This window comes from Polyodon spathula, chromosome 5, assembly GCF_017654505.1.
Source record: "Polyodon spathula isolate WHYD16114869_AA chromosome 5, ASM1765450v1, whole genome shotgun sequence".
Lineage (NCBI taxonomy): Eukaryota > Metazoa > Chordata > Actinopteri > Acipenseriformes > Polyodontidae > Polyodon > Polyodon spathula.
Genome location: NC_054538.1, coordinates 11,853,110 through 11,875,382, shown reverse-complemented (window position 1 = coordinate 11,875,382; position 22,273 = coordinate 11,853,110). Strand labels below are relative to the sequence as shown.

Sequence of the window (22,273 nt, the reverse complement as noted above, 5' to 3'; positions counted from 1 at the left end):
TATATAAACATTGGTCCTTCCGGGTCGTTTTTTAACGATAAATGAAGGAACAGATCACGTCGCTCCATCCCCTATTTGTACCGCCACTCATGACCCCTTAGTAAATGATTGCAGCCGCTCCTCCAATCCAAGTTTTCCTTCTGGGTGGACGAGTTAGTGCACCAAAGCTCCGCCCCCTTTCTAAATGACCGACTTTCTTTTTCTCTCTGAGAATGAATTGTCAGGCCATCTAGTCCAAGGTACTCCGTTCCTATTACTTAGCGCCCTCTCAGGTCGGGATGGAGATTTACCTCCAAGAATCATTCTATTTCTGTCACAAGGTCACATCAGGTCACAGCAGAAGAATAAAGCAGAAGTGTATGTGATCTGTATTCACCAATCCCGTAAACCCAATCTGTGTTTTTTTATTACTTCCTAAACCCGTTCAATAAATCAGCCTAATCAAACCAGGCACAGTAATGCACAAACAGTATATAAAACATATCCACGAAGGAAAGGGAATTAGAACAATAAGATTACTGTATCATTTTGGTACAGTATCTTCCCAGTGATCTATCGGCATAGATGACCAGCATGTACTGCAGCTCTTACTTGCCAAGCCCAAATCTCTCGCATAAGCACATCTCTCTAGCAGATGGTAAAATGTATTAAACCAGAGCATTTCCCAGGGAATGTTGGTACCCCTAGCTGTATTTTTTTCATTGCCTACACAGCCCCCACACCCCCACTTACATTGCAGGCTCCAATGAACTCAAAGAGAAGGTATGTCTTTCTCTCCCTGGGTTTCTCTGTTGATGAGGGCTGGCACACTGTGGTTTTAAATGACAATGAAAAGCTTATTAGATATATTTGGAAATGCATTACTGGAAGCTTTTGTTACAAGATGATTTTTACCTTTCTGTGTGGGCTGTAATGGTTAAAAGCAACAGGTGTCAAAAAGCTGTTTCTGCCCTTATATATTTCAATGTGGATTATAAAATAGTGTAGTTCAGTAATTCATGAATGAATGAAAAACTGAAGATGATGGGCTCTATTCACAAAGCTTTACCTCATGAGTTGTTTACAGAAAGGGATATCAAACTTAGTTTTATTCATAAAATCAGACTTCTGTCTCCTTTAATACAAACCATTCACGCTTCCTGAGATGCGGTGAGTCGATACTGAAGCGATACGAAAAAAATAGGATTGTTGTTTTCTTTTCTATTTTTGTTGCGCAACAGCAAGGGAACTGACCAATACAGAAGAGTAGCCCTTCTGTGCCTTTTTTTCAGGAAACAATGCCGGAGCTGGTATGAACTTGTTGTTTTACAGGCTCATCATGCATTCCTGCTAGAAATGTTACATCAGACCTCTTTCTACTGTATTTTTTAATGTGTTAAGTGATAATAAATGAAAACGCAAACCTGAGGGAGTTATGTTAAGTTAAATGGTGGCACTATGAAGGCCAGCTGCCGTTATCATTACATTTTCATACAGATTTTGATATTTAGCTAAATGGTTACTATGTGGATGTAAATATTTCAGATGCCTTTTATATTCACAGTCCTGGTATTATTTTCTTTATGAACTTGCCTAGTGTTACTGAACTTTTAAATATGTAACTTAACAATGACTAGTTATTGATAACTTTTGTCATTGCAAGAATAGACACAATATCTTTTTTTTTTCTTCAGATAATCCAAGATCGAATTTATTCACACATATCAAGAAATAAATTAATGTGGAATTCCTTACCAGGGGGGCTATACATATTGCCACAGTATTCTACAAATTCAGCAGAGTTTCCATTTTATTATTCAGTGCTGGGTAAGTAATGTCTGCTATTATTATTATTATTATTATTATTATTATTATTATTATTATTATTATTATTATTATTATTATTATTATTATCTGACTGTATTATTGCAAAGTGTACTGCCTGTATATTAGGCTTCATCTAATTCATGAATGGTACGAGAATTTACTGTACATCACATCCTTTTAAGCCCTAATTGCCTATTGTATTTTTAAAACACATATGGAACAATTGAACTGTACATGAGGAGGCTGTTTGGTCCGGTGATTAAAGAAAAGCGCTTGTAACTAGGAGTCCCCGGTTCAAATCCAGGCTCACTCACTATGTGATCTTGAGCAAGTCACTTCACCTCCTTGTGCTCTGTCTATCCGGTAAGACGTTGTTGTAAGTGACTCTGCAGCTGATGCATAGCTCACACACCCTAGTCTCTGTGAGTCGCTGTGCATAGATGTGTCTGCTAAATACCAAAATAATAATAAAATAATAACCTTCAAGTTTGTAATGCCTAACAGTACAGCACAATGATTGCATTTCCAAGTGGCCTTGGTTGAGAAAAAATCTAATTGTGATTGACAACTATTGAGTGAAAATGCAATCTCACCTTGACCTCTCTGTCAGAAATTGTCATTGATGTATTGAACTGTGTTTTTCTGTTAGCACCTTCAGAGCCCTCCTTATCACCATACTTGTACACACACTCACACACACACAATGACTACTGTAATGGTATAGTCTATACACATATAGGCTTTAGTGGGGGCACTGGTAAAACCAAGATATAAATTGTTTAGTATTTCAAAAGAAAGGGAAATATTTAAGACTACATTACAAACCTGAATGCCAGAACCTGATCAGTCTAGTGACATAATTTTAAAAAATAGATTTCACCAACTACTCAGAGAGAATCTTTGGATAGGCTTTTGCAGAACAGGTGACATAAAATGAGTTAAAAAAACAATGAGGAAAACCATTCACTGTTTTTTATGCTAAACGTGAAATATTTTTACTTTGGTGTTCTTTCTTTTTTTAGCCTCGTACACATACTACACATAAAAATTATCACTAGTTCTAGGTGAAATCAACCTGTTTATTCTCTACAGCAACTGTGAACAGATGCTCCCTATTCAAAGGCTGTAATGGTTTTGCCTGCTGTCAGTAGACCTTATCTCTGGACCTTATAGGATTTTCCAAGGTTGCTGCTAGAATATGTTGCTGTCATTGTAAACAAAGAGAAAAATGCCTTACAATTTCATCTCATCCATTTAGCAAGGGGCATAGATTTACAGTAACAGGCAACGGTGTATTGTACAATCTATGTTTAACTGGCTACTATACAGTATATTAAGTATATGATTATATTATGTTGTGTTTATTGATGATGAAAAGCATCCACATGCTTATATGGATAGCTCCTGGCTGTTTCCTTCATTGTGCTGATAAAGAGCATGGGGTGCAAGTGGCTTCTTGTGCAACGTGCCCTCCTCCCCCAGGTCCATTTTATCATTACTGATAAAGGATTCCTATAGATACCAATGAGCATTGCTGAAGGCTTCGCTCTAGACTGCCACCCTAGACCAAACTAAAAAATAAAACCGTGAAACATGCAGTCATCACAACAAAGTGCTTCTAGTCTGGACAAATTCTAGTTTTCCTCCACTACCACAAACAATACCTTAGACCTTCAATCGTGTGTCACTGTTTTAAACCAGGTAGAGTCATTATACCTTAAGAAGCTTTTAACTGAATTTAAATTAAAGACGTATTCCGTGTTTAAGCCTCAATGCGTCTCAATAATGTTGTTTTTCATTCAACGTTGTTGTAGGTAAAAGCCCATCCCAGGAGTTCACAGCTGTTATCCAGGCCGTCACACCTCTGATGTCACAGTCCCAACCTATTGTCAAACTTTTACTCGCTGTTGCCAAATCCAAATACTGCGCGCAGGTAAGAGCATGACGCATTTAATGAATAGGGATACAGAACCTTGTTTGGAAAATGTAACTAGTTTCATATTAGTCTAATTTTAACTTCACAAAGGGAATAGTTTAATACAATATAATAAATGGTAGTACAATTGCAAGTCTGTTGTGCAGTATAACAATGTAGACACACGTGTATGTCTGGGTTTATTATTATATTTAAATTAATTCTTACTGGGAACTTTATTTCAGATTTTATAATTGCAGCCCACTCTGTTGATTTAATTTGGCCTAAATCCCTGGCTTCTGAAAAAGTCCTTTTTTATTTTGAGTTTTTGCATCATTGGCGAATGGAGAAATAGCCAAGTTTTTATTTCGGCTCTGTTTATTACCCCCACTTCAATGTTGTCACTGTTTAAGTGTCCACTCCTGCTGCTACTGTTTGAAAATTAGATCCTGCAATGTCTGGCTCATATTAACTAGGTCAATAAATATCCAAGATGTTGATACATTTAGCTCTTCAAAGAGTAAGACATTTCAATGACAAGATCTAATTAACACAGAGTTGGATAAAATGATCGTGTTGTCTATTTGTATATCAAAGTTACTCCAAACTCAAAATATTGTCTAAGTAAGTCTATAATCGTTGTAACTCTATCACCTCACAAATAATGCAATAATCCCAGAATTAAAGGACGATTTAAAAAATTGATTAATTGTTGCTTAATTTAACAAGATTCAACAGGTAATTGATGTAAATGGAGTAAACTATACTTATGAGTGAACATGTTGTCAGGATCCACAACCATAAAACACACAATGGTAGTTAGTCTATGTAGTAATACCAAAAGAAACTGATAAAAATTGATGGCAAATGTTTCAGTGAGAGTTTACCACCATCGACCAGATTTATCAAGGTTTTCGTGGGAAAATGCAATTTGTATATTTCTTTCTTTATTTTTTAGTGCTCAAAAGGTTTATGACACACCTTGATAAATCAAGCCCCATATGGGTTTTCTCAGAAAAGGTAGTATCTGGTTTTCTTACAAACCATTGGTGTTCTTTTTTCTGCTAGGGAATGCAAAATCGACTGTTTTTGTGGTTGCCCATTTTGATCAAGACTTTTTCTCCTGTATTCCAGATAATTGTTCTATGGAACTGTGACAAGCCTTTACCTCTGAAAAACAAGTGGCCCTCCACCTCAGTGCCTATAACAGTCATCGAGGGAGAGAGTAAGGTAGGTGACACCATTACCATGGGGTCTAACAGTCCTCCATCTCAGCAAAATGTTAGAGTGTTAGAGAACACCCTGCAGTATTTACAAGACACGTACTATAGCTTTGCTGAATCCTCTGTGTCCCAATTGGAGCATTATATATTTAAATATAATCCCAATTATTTAAGCATAAGTCTTAAACCACCCGGAGAGTACCTTTCTACAATTCATTGTATTCAGATCACGGTCCTCTTACAACAATTGAACAATTGCTTGTTTTCTGTTACCACAATACACCTTTCATTTCAATGAGAGCACCAGCATTGTTGCAGGAGGGAACATGATCTGGATGCAAGGTCACGATACACTATGCAATTTTGGTGCAATCTGACTGCACGCAATCCGAATGTGTTCTTGCATGCAATCACAGCTGATCACAGAGGATGCAATCGAGTACAATACAATCGCATCCCCGTCATGACTGGTGTTTGGAAGCAGGGCTGGGGGAGTGAAGGGCGTTTTGAGTAGAAAAGCAAAAGACATAGAGAAGACTGAGAGTGTAAACAACCCATACACCTACTGAAGCTTCCATATCTCATGATTCATTTTAAAAGTACAGTATTAAGTAGATGGATTTAACCTGAAATCCTGTGTGAGTTTGTAATTTTACATAGCCTGATTTACTGAGCATTACCTGTGGTTCTGAGTTTCCGATCTAAACTGGAGAGCTTGTATTTTCCATTTGTGCGTTGTGCTGGTGGACTTAGGAACACGTAACATTATACAATTTTATATTAGGCTATATATTATATTGCGTGCAGTTTTGTGTTGGTAAAGTATCACTTAAACACATGTCTGAATGTGTTTATATATCATGGCTGAGGGGTTTAACTAGCTAGTAATTATTCTATTACCCCTCTGCCACAATCTGCACAAGTTTATTAATTACTGGCAGAGGACAAACTGCCAACCTCGCCTCTGCCAAAAGACATCTAAATAAATGAAAACAAAACACACGGCGCTACGCCATCATATATAAATACAATAAATCATAAAACAAACACATACAAAACAATAAATTGCACACGAGTGGAAAGGGAGACCCAGTTCTAAAAATAAATAACAAATAAATGTACAGGACTCCCCGTCCTGTTGCATAGTCCCATTTCTATTTTGCTTCATTATTTAAAACATTAACTTAGAAAAGGTGAAATACTTGTGGGGTTTAATAAAATAGCTTATGTAGCCTAATGTGTTAAGTGTTGAAAATTGGAGATAGTTGTCATTAAAAACTGTCGGATTAATTTGGTATTTTTATTTTTATTTTTTTTTAAACAATTCATTGTTAATAACCTACTTTGTAGTTTTATTTTCCCTTCTGTTATTTATTTATTTATTAATTTAAATTTTTCTTATTTTCTTACTAATGTACCAGTTTCATGTGTATTACTGAGTACAGACGCAGAGGGAACTTGATTTTTTTTTTCTCCTGTACTTGTCATGTTCCTTCCTGATGTCGATGTGTCATGTGACTCCTCCTTGCTCACTGATTGGATACTTGACAAGGGCGATTGCATCCAATTGCATGAAAATAGAGCCCGGCTCAATAGCTTGCAAGTGGATACAATCCGATTGCACCCGATTGAACGGTGTAATTTCGATGCAATTTCAGTGCAATCTGATTGCATGCAATCCAATTTCACCAAAACTGCATAGAGTATCGTGGTCTTAAGAGACGCAATCATGATTATGTTTAAAAACATATAGCTGTTGTACAGACACCATGGCATATAACAAAAGTAAATGAGGCATTTCTTGTAAACACTGCAGGTTCTTTATGTGAGATGCAGTTCATTTATATGGTGTTTATTTAAGGCTGCTAATTTAAGACTGAGTTTGTGGGGGATTTATTTCCTTCAGTTTCTATATAATGAATAATGTAAGAAATATTCAAAGTATGTCTTTTCCTGTTTGTGTCTATTTATTCTGTTTTTACATAGCACTGGTTTTGTTTTTGTATACTTTGAAGAAGTTATCTGTAGAATAGACTTCTCCAGCTTTACACTCACAGTTTAAGCCTTCAAACTGACTCTTCAGTTTATATATGATATATATATATATATATATATATATATATATAGATATAGATATATATATAGATATAGATATAGATATAGATATAGATATACACCTGAAAACCTCTATGGACTATGTTAATATTGGGTGATCGTAACTTTTCTTAGAAGATTGTTGTTGTCTGCATGTGCATGTGAAATCTATTGGATATATGATTTATGCCTTTCTCAAACCCTGTGCTATCTGCAAGGTTCATTTTGAAACAGAGCTTGAAGTAATGCAAAGAGATTGACACTTCCCATAAATAAATCATTCTCTCCATCAAAGCATCTGAGAGAGCAGGAATTTAGTCCTCTGCAAATCTTTTTCCAAACATTCCAACACTAAGCTTCATCATAGCTTCAAATAATTTATGGTAACAGAGGCAAGACTAGGGTTGCCACATTTTCCACAGACCAAACCCAGACATATTTCTCAGTCAGCCGAGCTCTATCAAAACTGCAGTATACTGTAATACACAATACCACCAGATCTTGGTACAATCAATAATCGTGCAGTATACACAGTATTGTGCTCTTGATAGTTCTAGAAATCAAACTTGCAAGCCAGAAAAATAGTAGGTATGGTACATCAGAGGCTAATCTAACCTGAGACAAGTAGCTGTGGTGATGAATAATGCAATTTCTAAAGTGAGGATCCTGTCCACCTGCTTTTTTTAAATGTATTTTTATTACAAATAATTTTTTTATAATAGATGTTAAAAACTACGGCACTATTGTGGTAAAAAGAGAGAAAAATGAGTCAAAATGTACTCAGATTTGTTTCAGAATTTTCAATGTTACTAATGGCTACCGCTAAATATGCAATGCATATTATACATACACACACACAAATATATATATATATATATATATATATATATATATATATATATATATATATATATATATATATATATATATATATGGTTTACCATACCATTATATATCGACATAAACCATATTTTATGGTAAAAGTTATGTATTTAATCACACACATATCAATGTAATGTAAAACATTATTAAAATGCTGGCAGCACAGTAGAATGTACAGATCAGTACTAAACAGTACATTTCTAATAAGATAGTGGAACTCCTTTAAGCAACTAATTTACTACCTTCGTAGATTTTGACGGTTTTTCAATTAGCATTTATCACTAGCATGTTCACAAAGAAAACTTCCACACAGTTTTGTATTTATACTTTTAATTTTTTAAAAAAATACATGTTTACTTAATGAAAAGTGTCTGCTAAAACAGTGTCGCATTTACAGTACCTAGTTATAGCATCTACAAATTTTGTCACTGCAGCAACTTGGAGAACAACAGAGAAGGCCTTCTAAAAATGAGTTGCAATATGTATCGTTGTTATATGGCCCTTACATTTTAAGATACCAGTAACTGGAAAGGATTAACAACTGCAGTACACTTTAATGATAGGCATTTGCTAACTCTCAGTTTTAAAACTTAGCTATGGGTCACTAGCCTAACACAGTGGAATGATCACAGCATCATGTAATAATTGTAGGACTGTATTGCCACGTGTGAAAACTTTAACAATAAAGCTGAAACTAAAATGCTATTAAAACTGGTTAATAGACTAGCAAGCACTGGCAAAATCAGCTTTTTTTGTGATAAGGTGCAGAACTAATTTATTTTAACATATTGTCTAGGGACTTTGCCATAACTGCAAGGTGGGTGTCTCAATAGTAGCATAGTACATGTATCAACAATAGTAGTACAAAACATAACAGCAATACAAGCACCACAGTCACAGGCACAATTTACACTGCCTCGGAATTACTGATCACATCATAAATTCCAGATTTTCTAAATCCATTGATGTAAATGTCCAGTCTGCTTTTAATTTTTTAAAGCAAATTGGCTTTGTCACTCACTGCCATTCTCACATTCTTTGCCTTGTCCAGCACATGCTTCTTTAACCTGTGCTGCACACCACTAGCCTGTCAGAGGGCGGATTGCACACTGTATGCCACACTCTGATTGGTGAAGTATTGTTGGTGATCCAATCCAAACTGCCAATAAAGCCAAAATAAATTCCTCCAAAATATCCCATTATACAGTATGTCAAAGAAAATATTAAAGGATGTTTGGTGTTTCTTATGCATATCACTTAAAACTGTACATTAAAGCATTTGGGTTTGTTAATTCCTGCCACACGGACACAGATATCAATTCAAACCCGGACAGGTGGCAACCCTAGGTGAGACAGATACAGAAAATAAAGCCATGTCAAGTTTTGCTTTGTTGTTACTATAGCCTTGGGAAACTTTGAGTGAGTAAGGTTACATGATTCAGTTAATTTTACATGGCAAACTTTTTGGCTTCAGATTAAAATGTTTTCCACAAGTTTCTGACTTGGATAGACAAGTGCATTCTGCACTGGACTTCAAAGTAAAGATGTTTCCTGTTGAATGGCATTCATATGCCTTATTCCTTGTAGAAATGTCCTAGTAGTGGCCAGTCTGTTTTATGTATTGTATGTGTGGTCTTATTTCACCCTACTATCTAATTTAAAAGGACAGACTCTAGTCATTTATGATTTTACTACACATTTTGTGATTTTATAGACTTCAATCAAGTCCCTTTTTCCCTTCTTTTTTTCTAGGCTGAAGAGATTCAGTTATTTTAACCAGTCTCATAGTTCATGTCATTAAGTCCTGGGAACATCGTAGTTGCCCTACTCTGTCCCTTTTTGAGTGCATTTATGTATTTTTTATAGTGAAGTAACCAAAACTGCATAGTATCCTATGTAGGGTCTAATTAGGGCCTTGTATAATCTTAGCATAACCTCCCTTTACTTGTATTCCACGCTTTTCGCAATATAGCCTAACATTTGATTTGCCTTTTTACTTACCTCACCACATTGGCGAGATACTTTTAATGATGAGTCCATTATAACCCCAGTTACAGAGAAGTTCAAAATCCCTTTGAATTAACTGAGTCCCCTACTCCCCAAGTCTGGAATCCTCTGCAAATTTAACATCCTTGCAGTGTGTATCTTGGTCCAAATCATAAACGAGTCCCCATCCAATCAGATTTTGCACCTCTCACAATTAGTTTTTTTTTGTATCTAATAACCTAATCTAATCTAATCTAATCTAATGTCCTCACCCATATTCCTAGAGTCTTCACCATCACCATAGTAACATTAACCATGTCAGGAAGTTCTGTCCTAATTAGTCCACCTTGAGTGTCTACATGCATTATTCGTTTCTGTTATCACAATTGCAGCCTGTTGCCAGAGCAAATGTACTGTATTCGGGTCTTTCAATTAATTGGTCATTTGAGTCTACTAAGTCAGCTGCTGTAGCTGCAGATTTTAGACTCCTTGTTAAAGTTTTGCTGTTCTACTGTCATAAGTGCTGGTTTATGGTGGTTATCATTCCCACTAATTGACAGTTCCTAATTTCAAACTCGATCTCTGAAGAGTAATATGGCACTGCATAGTTCAATATAATATGAAGCTGTTCTGAGCACATTTTTAGTCTCACGTTCAATGTCATGTTTCTGTTTATTGTATAATCTAACTTTAATAATAAATACAGTACAATGTCGCATATCCGACCCCCTGTGGACTGGGATATAGGCGGATATGTGAAAAAGTTAGATTTGCGAACATCTATTGAAAATGACATTTACACATGCATAAATAAGTTAGTGAACAAAAACAACACCCAAACTGCTTTAAACACAGGGAAATTATTTGCTTTAAAAGTAAGTAAATGTAAATGAGATTAATTAGGCTACAATACACAGTGTTGCTATGCAGTTTGCTATCAGCCATCTCCATGCAAAGCTTTTAAAAAAAATACAAAACAAACAGTAAATGTACAATAACCTGCAACTGATGGCTGATGGCTTCATTCCAGAAGTCCCTGCCTCCCTGGTTCTGCTTTCTTAATATCTCTGGTCACGGTACTTGCGTTCTTTCTTGATATTGCCAACAAATGCATTTCAGAGCAACAACAACACACTGCCAATATCTGCAATCATGTGCTCCATCACATAAACACATTGCACAAAAAAAGAGTAAAACACAAAGCTTTCTCAACTGGTGTATTGAAACGTCACTGTTACACACAGCTGACTGACACACACTCAGCCCGTCTCTTGGAACTGACCAAAAGGCTGATTGTTATAACGCTTTCTTTATGTTTCCATTGCAGACGCTGCACTTGATGCCAATAATATTACTCTCGTAGCTTAATTTTAATAATTATTTAATTAGCGAGACGGTTAATTGATCAGGGTGGTTATGTGACGGTCGAATATGCAATGTTCCACTGTAATGAACAGTGGGTAAAAAAGTCAATAAATGACAATAACAAATTATTAATTGTTCCCTTTTAAGTACGAAATTTAACCATTACCGAATGGATATTTACCTCCTAAAGACCCAAGTCCTTAAAATTGTATATCAACACTGCTCTTTGAGCCTGTGGCGTTGATGTGGCCCCACCCCTGAAGGCACAAAAGGACTGTGCTTGGTAATGGTTACATTTCTATTTCAGGGAACCCGTCCCCTGGGGCAGCAACCTCGAAGAGTCTTTTAAAACTTGACCTGACTGTCAATCCACAAGTGTAACTTTTATCACATTCTGTTTATGGTGTTCTCCCAACTTGAAAACCCTGCCGGTTTCCCATCCCACACCCTGGGAGCAACAGAGCCAAGGTGACTCTCCCTTCAGAGTCCCCACAAAGTTCAGCCTCTTTGCACAGCCTAGACGTGAACCAGTGTCGTCCAAGCTGTGTGACTGATCCTGCGCTCCCAGTGGCAGCGCTTTAACTGGATGATCCACTTGGGGACTTCCATACAATACATTATTGCCAATGTAGACTTATGTCCACAGTGCACACACACACACACCCGCACAAACACACATACGTACACACACACACACACATTTAGCAGCAAACTGGACAACAGTAAGTGTGATGAAGACACCAAGACAGCAGCGCTACATATGCAAGGATTCATTTCTGGTATAATAACATAAGAACACAAGAAAGTTTACAAACGAGAGGCGGACATTTGGCCCATCTTGCTTGTTTGGTGTTAGTAGTTTATTGATCCCAGAATCTCCTCAAGCAGCTTCTTAAAGGATCCCAGGTTGTCAGCTTCAACAACATTACTGGGGAGTTGGTTCCAGACCCTTACAATTATGTAGAAAATGCCTTCTATTTTCTGTTCTGAATGCCCCTTTATCTAATCTCCATTTGTAATCCCTGGTCCTTGTTTCTTTTTTCAGGTCAAAAAAATCCCCTGGGTCGATACTGTCAATATCTTTTAGAATTCTGAATGCTTGAATTAGATCGTCGCATAGTCTTATTTGTTCAAGACTGAATAGATTCAATTCTTTTTAGCCTGTCTGCCTATGATATGCCTTTTAAACCAGAAATAATTCTGGTCACTCTTCTTGGCACTCTTTCTAGAGCAGCAATATCCTTTTTGTAGCAAGGTGACCAGAACTGAACATAACATGTTAAAACTTCATGCTGATTTGAACTTGGCTCTTGCCAAGATAAGCACCAACTAAGATGTAGCTTTACAGTAAACTAATGTGATCCATCTGTGTCTCCATCCATTTGCGTTTCTTTCCATCTGATGATGTTGATATCCTTCTGCCTGCTGTTGATGGCTGAAGTGTAATGCTGGCTCCAGGTATCAGCATATTTTGCCTTCCCAGCGCGTCAGCACACACAACGGCTGCGATGCTGGCTCTGGGGATCAACCACAGTGCGGTCTCCCCAGTGCATCAGCATGACAACCGTCTGGATTGAGCTAAGTAGGGTACATCTCTGGGGTTTTCAGGTGGGCACCTTCCATCCTCAGTGTTTCGTCGACTAGCCCACGACACCTCAAAAGGGCTCAACAGTGACTCGGGCATTCCAGCATCACCCCCCTCCATCCCCTACTCAACTCAGCCCAGCTTACTTACCCGTACATCAGCGTTGCTTTCTTTCTATTGTGCTTGAGATCCCCAGCCAGAATCTTTCTGTCTCAACTACAGTTGCTGCTCCTTTCTGCTGCTTCAGATAAGTTCTTCACTGTGCAACGCAACTCTTGGCCACTGAACCCGACATCTCTCAGAAACCAAGTTGTAGAGTGTGCCACAAATCCTCGACAACCCACCTCCACTGGGTAAACCTGGAGTCTCCATCCTCACTGTTCTGCTTCAGCAGCTAGTTGAGCATACCAAAGTTTCTTCCTCTCGTACGCCTCATCCACAGCATCCTCCCATGGCACTGTTAACTCTGCCAGATGAACAAGGCATGGTGATCCAGACCACAAGACAATGTCAAAGGTTAGTAGTGGCAATCTCAGGTGGAAAAATAAGCCATTGGCCAACATCTGCCAGCATTATCCAGTCTCTAGCAGCTTCCAGTTGTCCTGAGAGGGGCTTGGTTTTAACACTTTTTCTTGATGGTTGCTCTCCTAGACGTAGGAATATTGTCTTTTGTGTGTAATGCTTTGATGGAAATGGTGGCAACTTATTGTTCAGGTTACACTTGTCTTCCAATGCTAAAGCCAAACATCACAGCACCTGGTCATGGCATCAAGTAAACCATCCTTGGCTACGACCCACCTTACATCCTGTCAAAATGTGCCTTAATGTTGCAGGTGATGAACACAAAGGACATGAGAGATCCTCACCCACCCAAAGGTTTAGGTTCTGTGGTGATGGGAGAACATCATATGTTGATCTAATGAGGAAACTGATCCTGCTCTGTTCCATTGTCCATAGGTCTTGCCAGTTGTTCCACACTTCCCCATCTCATCCATTTTCCCTGCTTGGCCTGGGAAACGGCCTTTACACACCTCATCCTCTCCTCCTACTTTTGCACCTCGTTGACTACTAGCTTCCTCCGTTGAGCTGGGGTTGCCTTGTGCCATATAGGTGGAGCTGAACTGAGACCAAGACCTCCTCTTCCATGCTTAACTTGCCCCATAATATCACTGATTCGAAGGGCAGCCTTAGCATTTTCCACGGTTTTCGTTGCTGCCCACTTTCTTCCAGTTTTCAACACAGGTGCTGCTCCCTTATGCATTTGTCGTGTAAATCTACTATTGTCATTTCCAGTTGGACCTTGGTGCACTTAAACTCCTCGGTTAGAGCAGAGACTGGTAGCTGTAGTATTCCTTTACCATAAAGTCCCACTCCGCTAAGGCAGCGTGGAACTCCCAACCATCTCCTGACGTATGAACTGATTAAAGCTTCCAGCTTCTTAATTGTTGTCAAGGAAACCTCATACACAGTCAGTGGTCACGGCAGCCTTGGCAGTAGACCAACCTGAAACCACCAGAGTTTCAATTTGTCCGGTAAAGCACTGCTGTTTATGCTCTTCAACCCTTCCATTGCTTGTTGTTTAACTTCTCCCATATGAACTGTGTCCTTTAGATCCCTGTCGTACCATCTCCCAAGACTTTTCATTGGTTTCTCAGACACTGTTGCTATTGCCTCACCATTTATTCTTTTATCTACTACTTTACCTTTAATTATATATTCTGGTGCATTGTTAGGTAGGATGTCTGAAGGAATTGACATAGGCTCCTGCCTTTTTGAATCTGTATGTGTTTCCTTCAAATATCTCTCCAGCTCACTTGAATGATTTTAGTGTGCCATTTTTCTCACTGGTGAAGAACTTATTTATAAATTTGAATGGATCTTTATAAAAGTTAGTTCTCATACGGTCCATTTTTTTGTAGTGTTTCCATAGGTGCTCAGCTCTGCGCAATGTTGCAAGCTTATCTTTTATGACCTTTTGTAACAGATTGAGTCCCTCCTTCTGACTTTGTTCTGTTCTTCTCCATTGCTTCCTCAGCTGCCTCCTTTCTTTAACTAAGCATGCATTCTCCTGCTGCCGTCTAGACTTTCCAAAAATAGTTTGTACTTTTTCCTTTGTTTTTTCAACACCAAACCTCTGGCTTCCATATGCGTAGATGATGTCAACAAATTTATCAAGCTTTTTTTCAACTGTACCACTTAACCTTTCCAATGCAAAACAGAGATCCGTGTTTACTGTGTCCCACACAGTTTTCTCACAAACTCTTGGCCAGGCTTGTGCCCATTGAGGTTCTTTTCTCTCTTATGCTGGTTCGTCTGACTGGGTTCGCAAGGATCCTTAGGATCATCACTAGTTGTATCCACGCAAGTCCTCCTCACGTCTATGACAAAGGTGCTGATATATTCTAGATGAGGTCTTACTAATGCATTGTAAAGTTTTAACATTACTTCCCTTTATTTAAATGCAACACTTTTTATTATATATCCAAACATTTTGTTGGCCTTTTTTATAACTTCCTCACATTGCCTAGATGAACAGTAGAAGGATGCCGATTCTGTAAAATGTGTTCTCCTGAGGAAGTTACTTAGTGAAGCCCAGCAAACATATTTTACCTTGCTGAAACAAAATACTATGATGGAATTGTTTAACAAATTGATGCTATGTATATTGGTATGTAAATTCTGTTGGCATGTATACTGTTGAAATATAAAATAAGTTAGCATTACACAGCAGGCTTGTTTATTTAGTTTAAAAATAAATAATAGAATTGTGTTTTTTGTTTGAAATCCCCCAAAACTAACAACACTTAGATACCATTATTTAATAGTCATATGTGGAATAACTTCATTTATAGGAAAATTGTGAGCTTTGATGGGCTGAATAGCTTATTCCCATGATGAAATGTCTTATGATCTTGTAGCTTTGTAGTATATTTATTATTATTATTATTATTATTATTATTATTATTATTATTATTATTATTATTATTATTTGGTCACAGAATATGCTAGAGAAATAGTGTTGGAGGTGTATCACATTTTGATAAGATTTTGCTAGGCGTAACACTGTAGAAGTAAACTAATTTTAAAACATTATTCTGTCTTTGTAATATATTGTATTGCATACATGACATGGCAATGACACCTCATTTATCTGCAGATTTCATAAATTCGTGGACCTATGGCGTCCCAAGCACGTGGATAAACGGAGATCCACTGTAATAATAATAATACTACTTTGTATTCTGATTTCATTAGATCGTAATATAGAAAGAATAAAATATTGTGTCACATTGTTGTAAACTTGTAAAAATCCAGTCTTTTGCCAGCATTTTCATTTCATTTTATATTTAATGCTTACATGTTTTTTTCTGCAGTCTGAGGTTAGGCACTCAGCTCTCTCATCTCTCATCCTTCACAATGGAAGCTCCTTAAATAACTTCCTCCATCAGTTAGAGAGATCGAGTTCTGCCAGCATGCAATCCCAACAGGCTGACTGAGTTCTAGTTCAAACCAGGTTGCTTAATCAAATTGCTTTCAACTCCCAGTTACAGATGGAATGTGGAATTATATGTGGCATCTCATTTGTGCTTTCACTTGGAAAGGAATCCTAAACGCAAAATAGCATGAGTCTGTTAAAGTTATTTAGTGTCAGCCAGTTAGGGAGGGCTATTTGTGCAATGAAGATACAAACTTGATTTGCATTGGCAACTGTCATCAAACATTGCCTATTTATTTTCAGAAAACTAATGCAGGTTTACAAATTTGATTTCCACTGCTGATCTGGCTCCTTTTTAACAATTCTGTCATGCTAAACTAGGAATATGCCCACTGTTAGCTTCAGAAATGGAGCTCTGAGCTGGGATTTGTAGTGAAAAAGTCAGGAGTACGTGAATGATTCAGTTTTTTTTTTTTGTTATTGTTTTTTCTTTTGATCATGTCTTTTAAGTTACATTATAACAGCGTTTTGGAACAAAGGGATGTTCTTAAGGTGAACTGAGCAACAGATAAGTAGGTTTTGTTATTGTTATACAGTGTATCGAAATTCTAAGCTTGTTGTTCAAAAAAACGTATACCTGTTTCACCCCCCATATCTGTTCTTGACATTAATCTCACACACGAAGGGCTTTAAATGAAAGCTAGGAATTTAGAAAATATGTCCTTTTATTTACCACATCTACCTATATGACTAGGATGCCAAGTTTAACTAAGTTCATTAAGTTCATTAAAAAATATATTGTTAACCATAAAATTAAAAGCGATATAAACACTTGTAAAACAATACAAGAGAGTGATACAGTACACCCTTGCTATAACGAACCTGTTGGGGTCCAGTAGGTTCAAGGGGTTTGTTACAGCAAAAGCACAATCAAAATGAAGGATAAACTATTGAGTAATTAATTAGATCATATTGTGAAGAAAAGTATAATTACATGAACCTGTTCATCTCATGTATGCAATATTCTGCCTTTGCTTTATCCTGTTCGTTAAAGAATTAACACGCAGTACAGAAAGCACAAATCCCGAATTGAAGCTGGACATTTATTCAAAATCAATCTGACACAAACCATTTCAAAGTGCACCAAATCTTAATTGAACATTGAATCTCAAATGAACATCTTTTATTCCAAATCATCCCGAGATGAAAAGTTTGACTTGAAAAGCTCATCAGATCCTCAAGTTATTTTTGTTGTTGTTTTTTTTTTCCTTTAATCAATTTTGCTTTGCCGCATGTTTGCTGAAGAAGCGTTACTCCCTTTTTTCAAACAATCAGTATAGTTTCCAGCTTTGTTGAAACATAAAATAATTTTCATTTCGGAGGCATAGTTACACAGCGTGCGTTTCTTATTAAGACAAAAGAGCTGACTTCACTGCGGAGATGGAATCCCGTGTATACAGACCGGGATGTTGACACTGTGTGTTAATATTATCTTTTTTGTTTTTTTTATTTGGAGGCCAGAGGCCAGGTTCGTTATAGCAGAAGGTTCGTTATAATGAAGGGTGTACTATACTTCCCAGTAAGGGACAGATTTTAGAATGTCCCCGGGTAGCACTTTGCCAATAACCCTCATTGTATATCCAGTTATATATTATTTGTGTGGGCCAGAGGTGCTCTGATCATTGAGTCCCAGTGGAATCCACCCATATGCCAGCCAAGTTGAGGTGGAGGAAATATGAAAGCTGATATACTCTGGAGTATTTAGGTTACATGTGGGTCCAGGCACTGTCGAGGAGAACAAGACATAGCAACAAAACTACCACGAAGAAAGAATTGGTGGCCCGTGAAGTGCAGCAGTGTGGTCTTTTGCTGGAGAGGGTTGGCTTGAATAGACAATGAATCAAAGTTTTTAACCTTTGATAGAGACTGGTGTGTGTGTACTGTATGTGTGTGAGATTACAGTATATTACATTTTCAGTTTTTTTTTTATTTTTATTGAAATTACTGACATATTGTTTTTTTTTGTGTGTTAATGTGCTTTGATCAGCTCTTCAGTTCTCTTTCAACATAGACCTATATAACACAACAGCATATACTGTATAACTCAGAAATGAAAAATTTCTTTGGCATTTCTGTCAGCACAGCACCTATACATTATCTATTGAGTGGATGGTGCTGGCTCTTCCAACTATATCTATGGTGAAAGCAACTTGACTTCAGGAGAGTACATATGGAATGAGTAATTGCAATAATAGCCACTCAGAATAATTGTAACTATTATAAAGTTAGTAAAATATGTTGGCTATTTACTTGCTACATTCCCCTTTCTCTCTTTTACTGAATGCATAAATTAACCACCCAAATACATTCTCTACAGCCAAGTGATTAGTGATGTTTTTCAATCTGAGTTAACCTTACTTTTTGTATGCATTTAGTGGTTCTGGTATTTAGAGGTATAGTATACAACAGAGGCTTGTCATAGTTCTAGGAGTGAGGCTGAGCTCACTATGCTAATCCTATTGGCTCCTCAACCTGTATAGTCCAGGCTCACTTTACAATACTTGTTCTGCAAGCTTTTCTTCTGAGTAGGTCAAAAGTATAGTAGCTACTGAACAGTAAAACATGGATAATCTATGTGATGATTCTTCTGTTTAAAACCAACCTCAATTCAAATCTTGTCTAGATCACACCTGCATCTCCAACCGCTTCTGCATCTCTGATTGCTACTGCTCAGCTTGAACAGTCTATTTCGATTGATTTCTTTTGTCTCTTTCTGATTGAAACCGACAGGTTTCCAGCTCCCCTATGCTACCCCCATAGCTCTAAGCTCCCTCCTCCAGACTCCCGTCAATCAGATCGCATCGCTTGCTTCACCTTTCACTTGTGTTCAGTGCAGCACAGGAGCTCACTTACCGGAGGTACGTTCCGTTCTCTCATCTGCCCTCTAACAGCAACTCCTGCAAGGTGGAGCTTCTGAATTGGATCAAAGAACATTCCAAATAACATGCATTTCAAAGATTGGACCAACTCAAAACCTTGAAATCCTCTACATCATCTTAAAGCAACAATCCCGGTGATCTGGGCAGAGATTATCTTCAAATTAATGTACAAATCTACTGCAGAAATTCATGAATTCCCAAGCCACCATCTTGGCTCCAGGTCAAAGGTAAAGGTAAAAAAAAAACAACTGTCACTCAGCGTACCCAGGCTCAAGCAAAAGTGCCAGAGCTCCCCCTAGCAGATCCTGAGCAAGTTGCATTGCCAGAAGTCTTTTCTGTCACTTAAGACCCAACCAACCTCTTCATGCAGTGCTAGGGCTCCCCCTAGCGAATCTTGCTCGCACTGCACTGCTGAAAGACATCCATCATCGAACAGCCAAGAAAAGATTTGCAGCAATGGGGATGGATGGATCTTTGTGATCTTCAAGAATATCCAGCCTCCAGTGTTTTGTTAAAATGCTATTTCAGCATGTGTGTTTGTTAACATGCTGATCCAGTGTGTGTGTGTGTGTGTGTGTTTGTTAACATGCTAATCCAGTGTGTGTGTGTGTGTGTGTGTTTGTTAACATGCTGATCCAGTGTGTGAGTGTTTGTGTGTTTGTTAACATGCTGATCCAGTGTGTGTGTGTGTGTGTGTTTGTTAACATGCTGATCCAGTGTGTGAGTGTTTGTGTGTGTTTGTTAACATGCTAAACCAGTGTGCGTGTGTTATTTTTGTTATGTTGATCATGAAAGATTTTTGACATGCTGTCTGAAGCGATGTACAGGGTCCTTCTGAATACGCATAAACTAACTTTCACGTTTACACAATAAGACCTTTAGCTAGCTGCCGGGAGGGAGGGTGGTCCATCTAGCCACGGATTCCCAGAGGTTTAATTTCCCCTACTAACCTTGGTTAGGGATTTTTTTGTTTTTCCTCTCTAACTAGTGCTAACGGATTACGCTTGCATCAACGCGAGCGAGCATAGCTGGGCTGAATGGTCTTTTCTCATTCTAGAATTTCTTATGTTCTTCTGGATGATTTTATCCTTTTAGACTCCCTGATGCAGCCCCAGCCAAGGCCATATCAACACTTAAAGCAATCTTCTTAGGGGGTTCTAATGTCAGGTAGGTAAAAAAACATAAAAAAAATCTTAGGCCTCAACCTGCCTGGAATTCTTGGGAATCATTCTCGATACTATTGCCATGGACGCTCGCTTACCCCAAGAGAAACGAGATTGCCTCAGAATTCTCATTTCTCAGTTTCAGAGTCGTACCAAAATGCATTTTCTATCTGTACTGGTCATTTAAGTTAAGCCATCAGAATACCCAACCCCCCCCCCCCCCCCCAAGCATTCATATCTCGATTGTTGGATATTTCTAAATCTGTGAGTGAACTTCACCATTTTTTTCCGACAAAATCATCTCATCAGTCAAGCTCCATCTGTACACAGACGCATCATCATTAGGATTTGGGGATGTGTTCAACTTTTCTTGGTTTTCAGCAACCTGGCCAGCTACAATCCGGAATCTCCCTCCTCAACAATGTTCCTCTGCTCTGCATAAGCTACATGTTATCTATTAACAGTAGTTTTCTCTTTAACTACTTATGCCCCCCTGTTCCGTGGGCGGGACATGGTACTGCAATTACACATTATATTTCAAAAACCATCTGTAATATTATTACAAAAGCAAAACAGCAAAAAAAAACTGACTCAATATCAAACTCTTGTTTTCCTACCGTCAAACAGCGAAGGAATTTTTCGATTCACCATTTCACCGCTGAGATATTCCCTTCGCAATGTGTCTAATACCTCGCGGTTCAAAAACAACTCTGATCGACTAGCTGTGTGTGTCGCTGCTCTGACCTTACATGTATCTGTTTATGATGAAATCTCCCTGATCACTTTGTAGGGGAGGTCACAAGTTGCCCAATCATACCTTGACTTTGTTTGTAGCCTAATCCATTGAAGAGTAATCAATGTGCGTACGTAAACAAGACACATATTTGCAAGCTAGAGCGCAGCATTACACAGATAGGATCAAGGTTTCTTACCGTTTTCTGATCATTTTTCAATTTGTAAAATTTATAAAATCAAACGAAATGGCAAGCAGTGTTCCAGAGCATCCCAAAAGAAGCCGATTCAGTCTTTTTGAAGTTTTGGAGGAGATGGATAATAGTGAAAGTGACATCTAAAATTATCAACTTTCTGGGTTGGAGAGCACTGATTCAGCGTCTGTGAAGCAGCATTTGAAGATAGATTGGAGCCTCTTCAGGATTTGTAGGTATAAAGGATTATACAATTATTATTATTACTACAATTATTATTATTATTATTATTATTATTATTATTATTATTATTATTATTATTTGTAATTTTCAATATGCATTTTTACTGTAAATGTTATTAGAAAATGCAACCATTTGACTCTCAAGGGGCACATAGAAATAACATTTTTTAACAATTTTTATTGCATAGTAAAGAGCAACACCATGTCTCATCTGTGCTGTGCTGCTGTATACGGTCCCTGATCTTTACGATGCAATACAAGTTGCAAGAAGTAATTGTTGCTTCCCAGCCTTCTTTATTATTTTCTCATAGATGTTCTTTGATTTAGATTATTGCATGGGAGTGTTTAGCAAACTTTTTTTGATATTTCCATGATTACAAGGAGTGATGTTACTCACCTAGAGACAGTGTCGGTTTTTTAGCCCTTCAAGATAATCTGTCTGCCTGCTCCAACAATCACTCACTCAGTTCCTTTGTTTTCCACATGTCAATCAAAGTTAAGATGAAAGGAACTGAGGTGTTTTCAGTCTGGCAGCCTGATTTAGAGCAGCAAAGGTGTCTGCAATCTTATTATTATTATTATTATTGTAGACATTTAGCAGACGCCTTTATCCAATAACTAACATATGTTCACCTGTCAGCAGTGCTTGAATGAGTGTAACCACTTTATTTTGAAAAAAAAAACCTCCTCATTATTTTGCTTTGACATTTC

At 37.7% G+C, this 22,273-nt stretch overlaps 1 protein-coding gene across 3 annotated transcripts in view; it reads left to right on the top strand.

Annotated features, from left to right (window-relative positions):
- The window catches only part of LOC121315561 (exostosin-1-like), a 313,424-nt gene that overhangs the window by 269,983 nt on the left and 21,168 nt on the right, over positions 1 to 22,273 (top strand). For all 3 annotated transcript variants that reach the window (XM_041249758.1, XM_041249759.1, XM_041249757.1), the window contains 3 exons: positions 1,674 to 1,806; positions 3,621 to 3,739; positions 4,856 to 4,951. In XM_041249758.1, the coding sequence (XP_041105692.1) occupies positions 1,674 to 1,806; positions 3,621 to 3,739; positions 4,856 to 4,951 (348 nt within the window). The remainder of the gene's footprint in view (positions 1 to 1,673; positions 1,807 to 3,620; positions 3,740 to 4,855; positions 4,952 to 22,273) is intronic.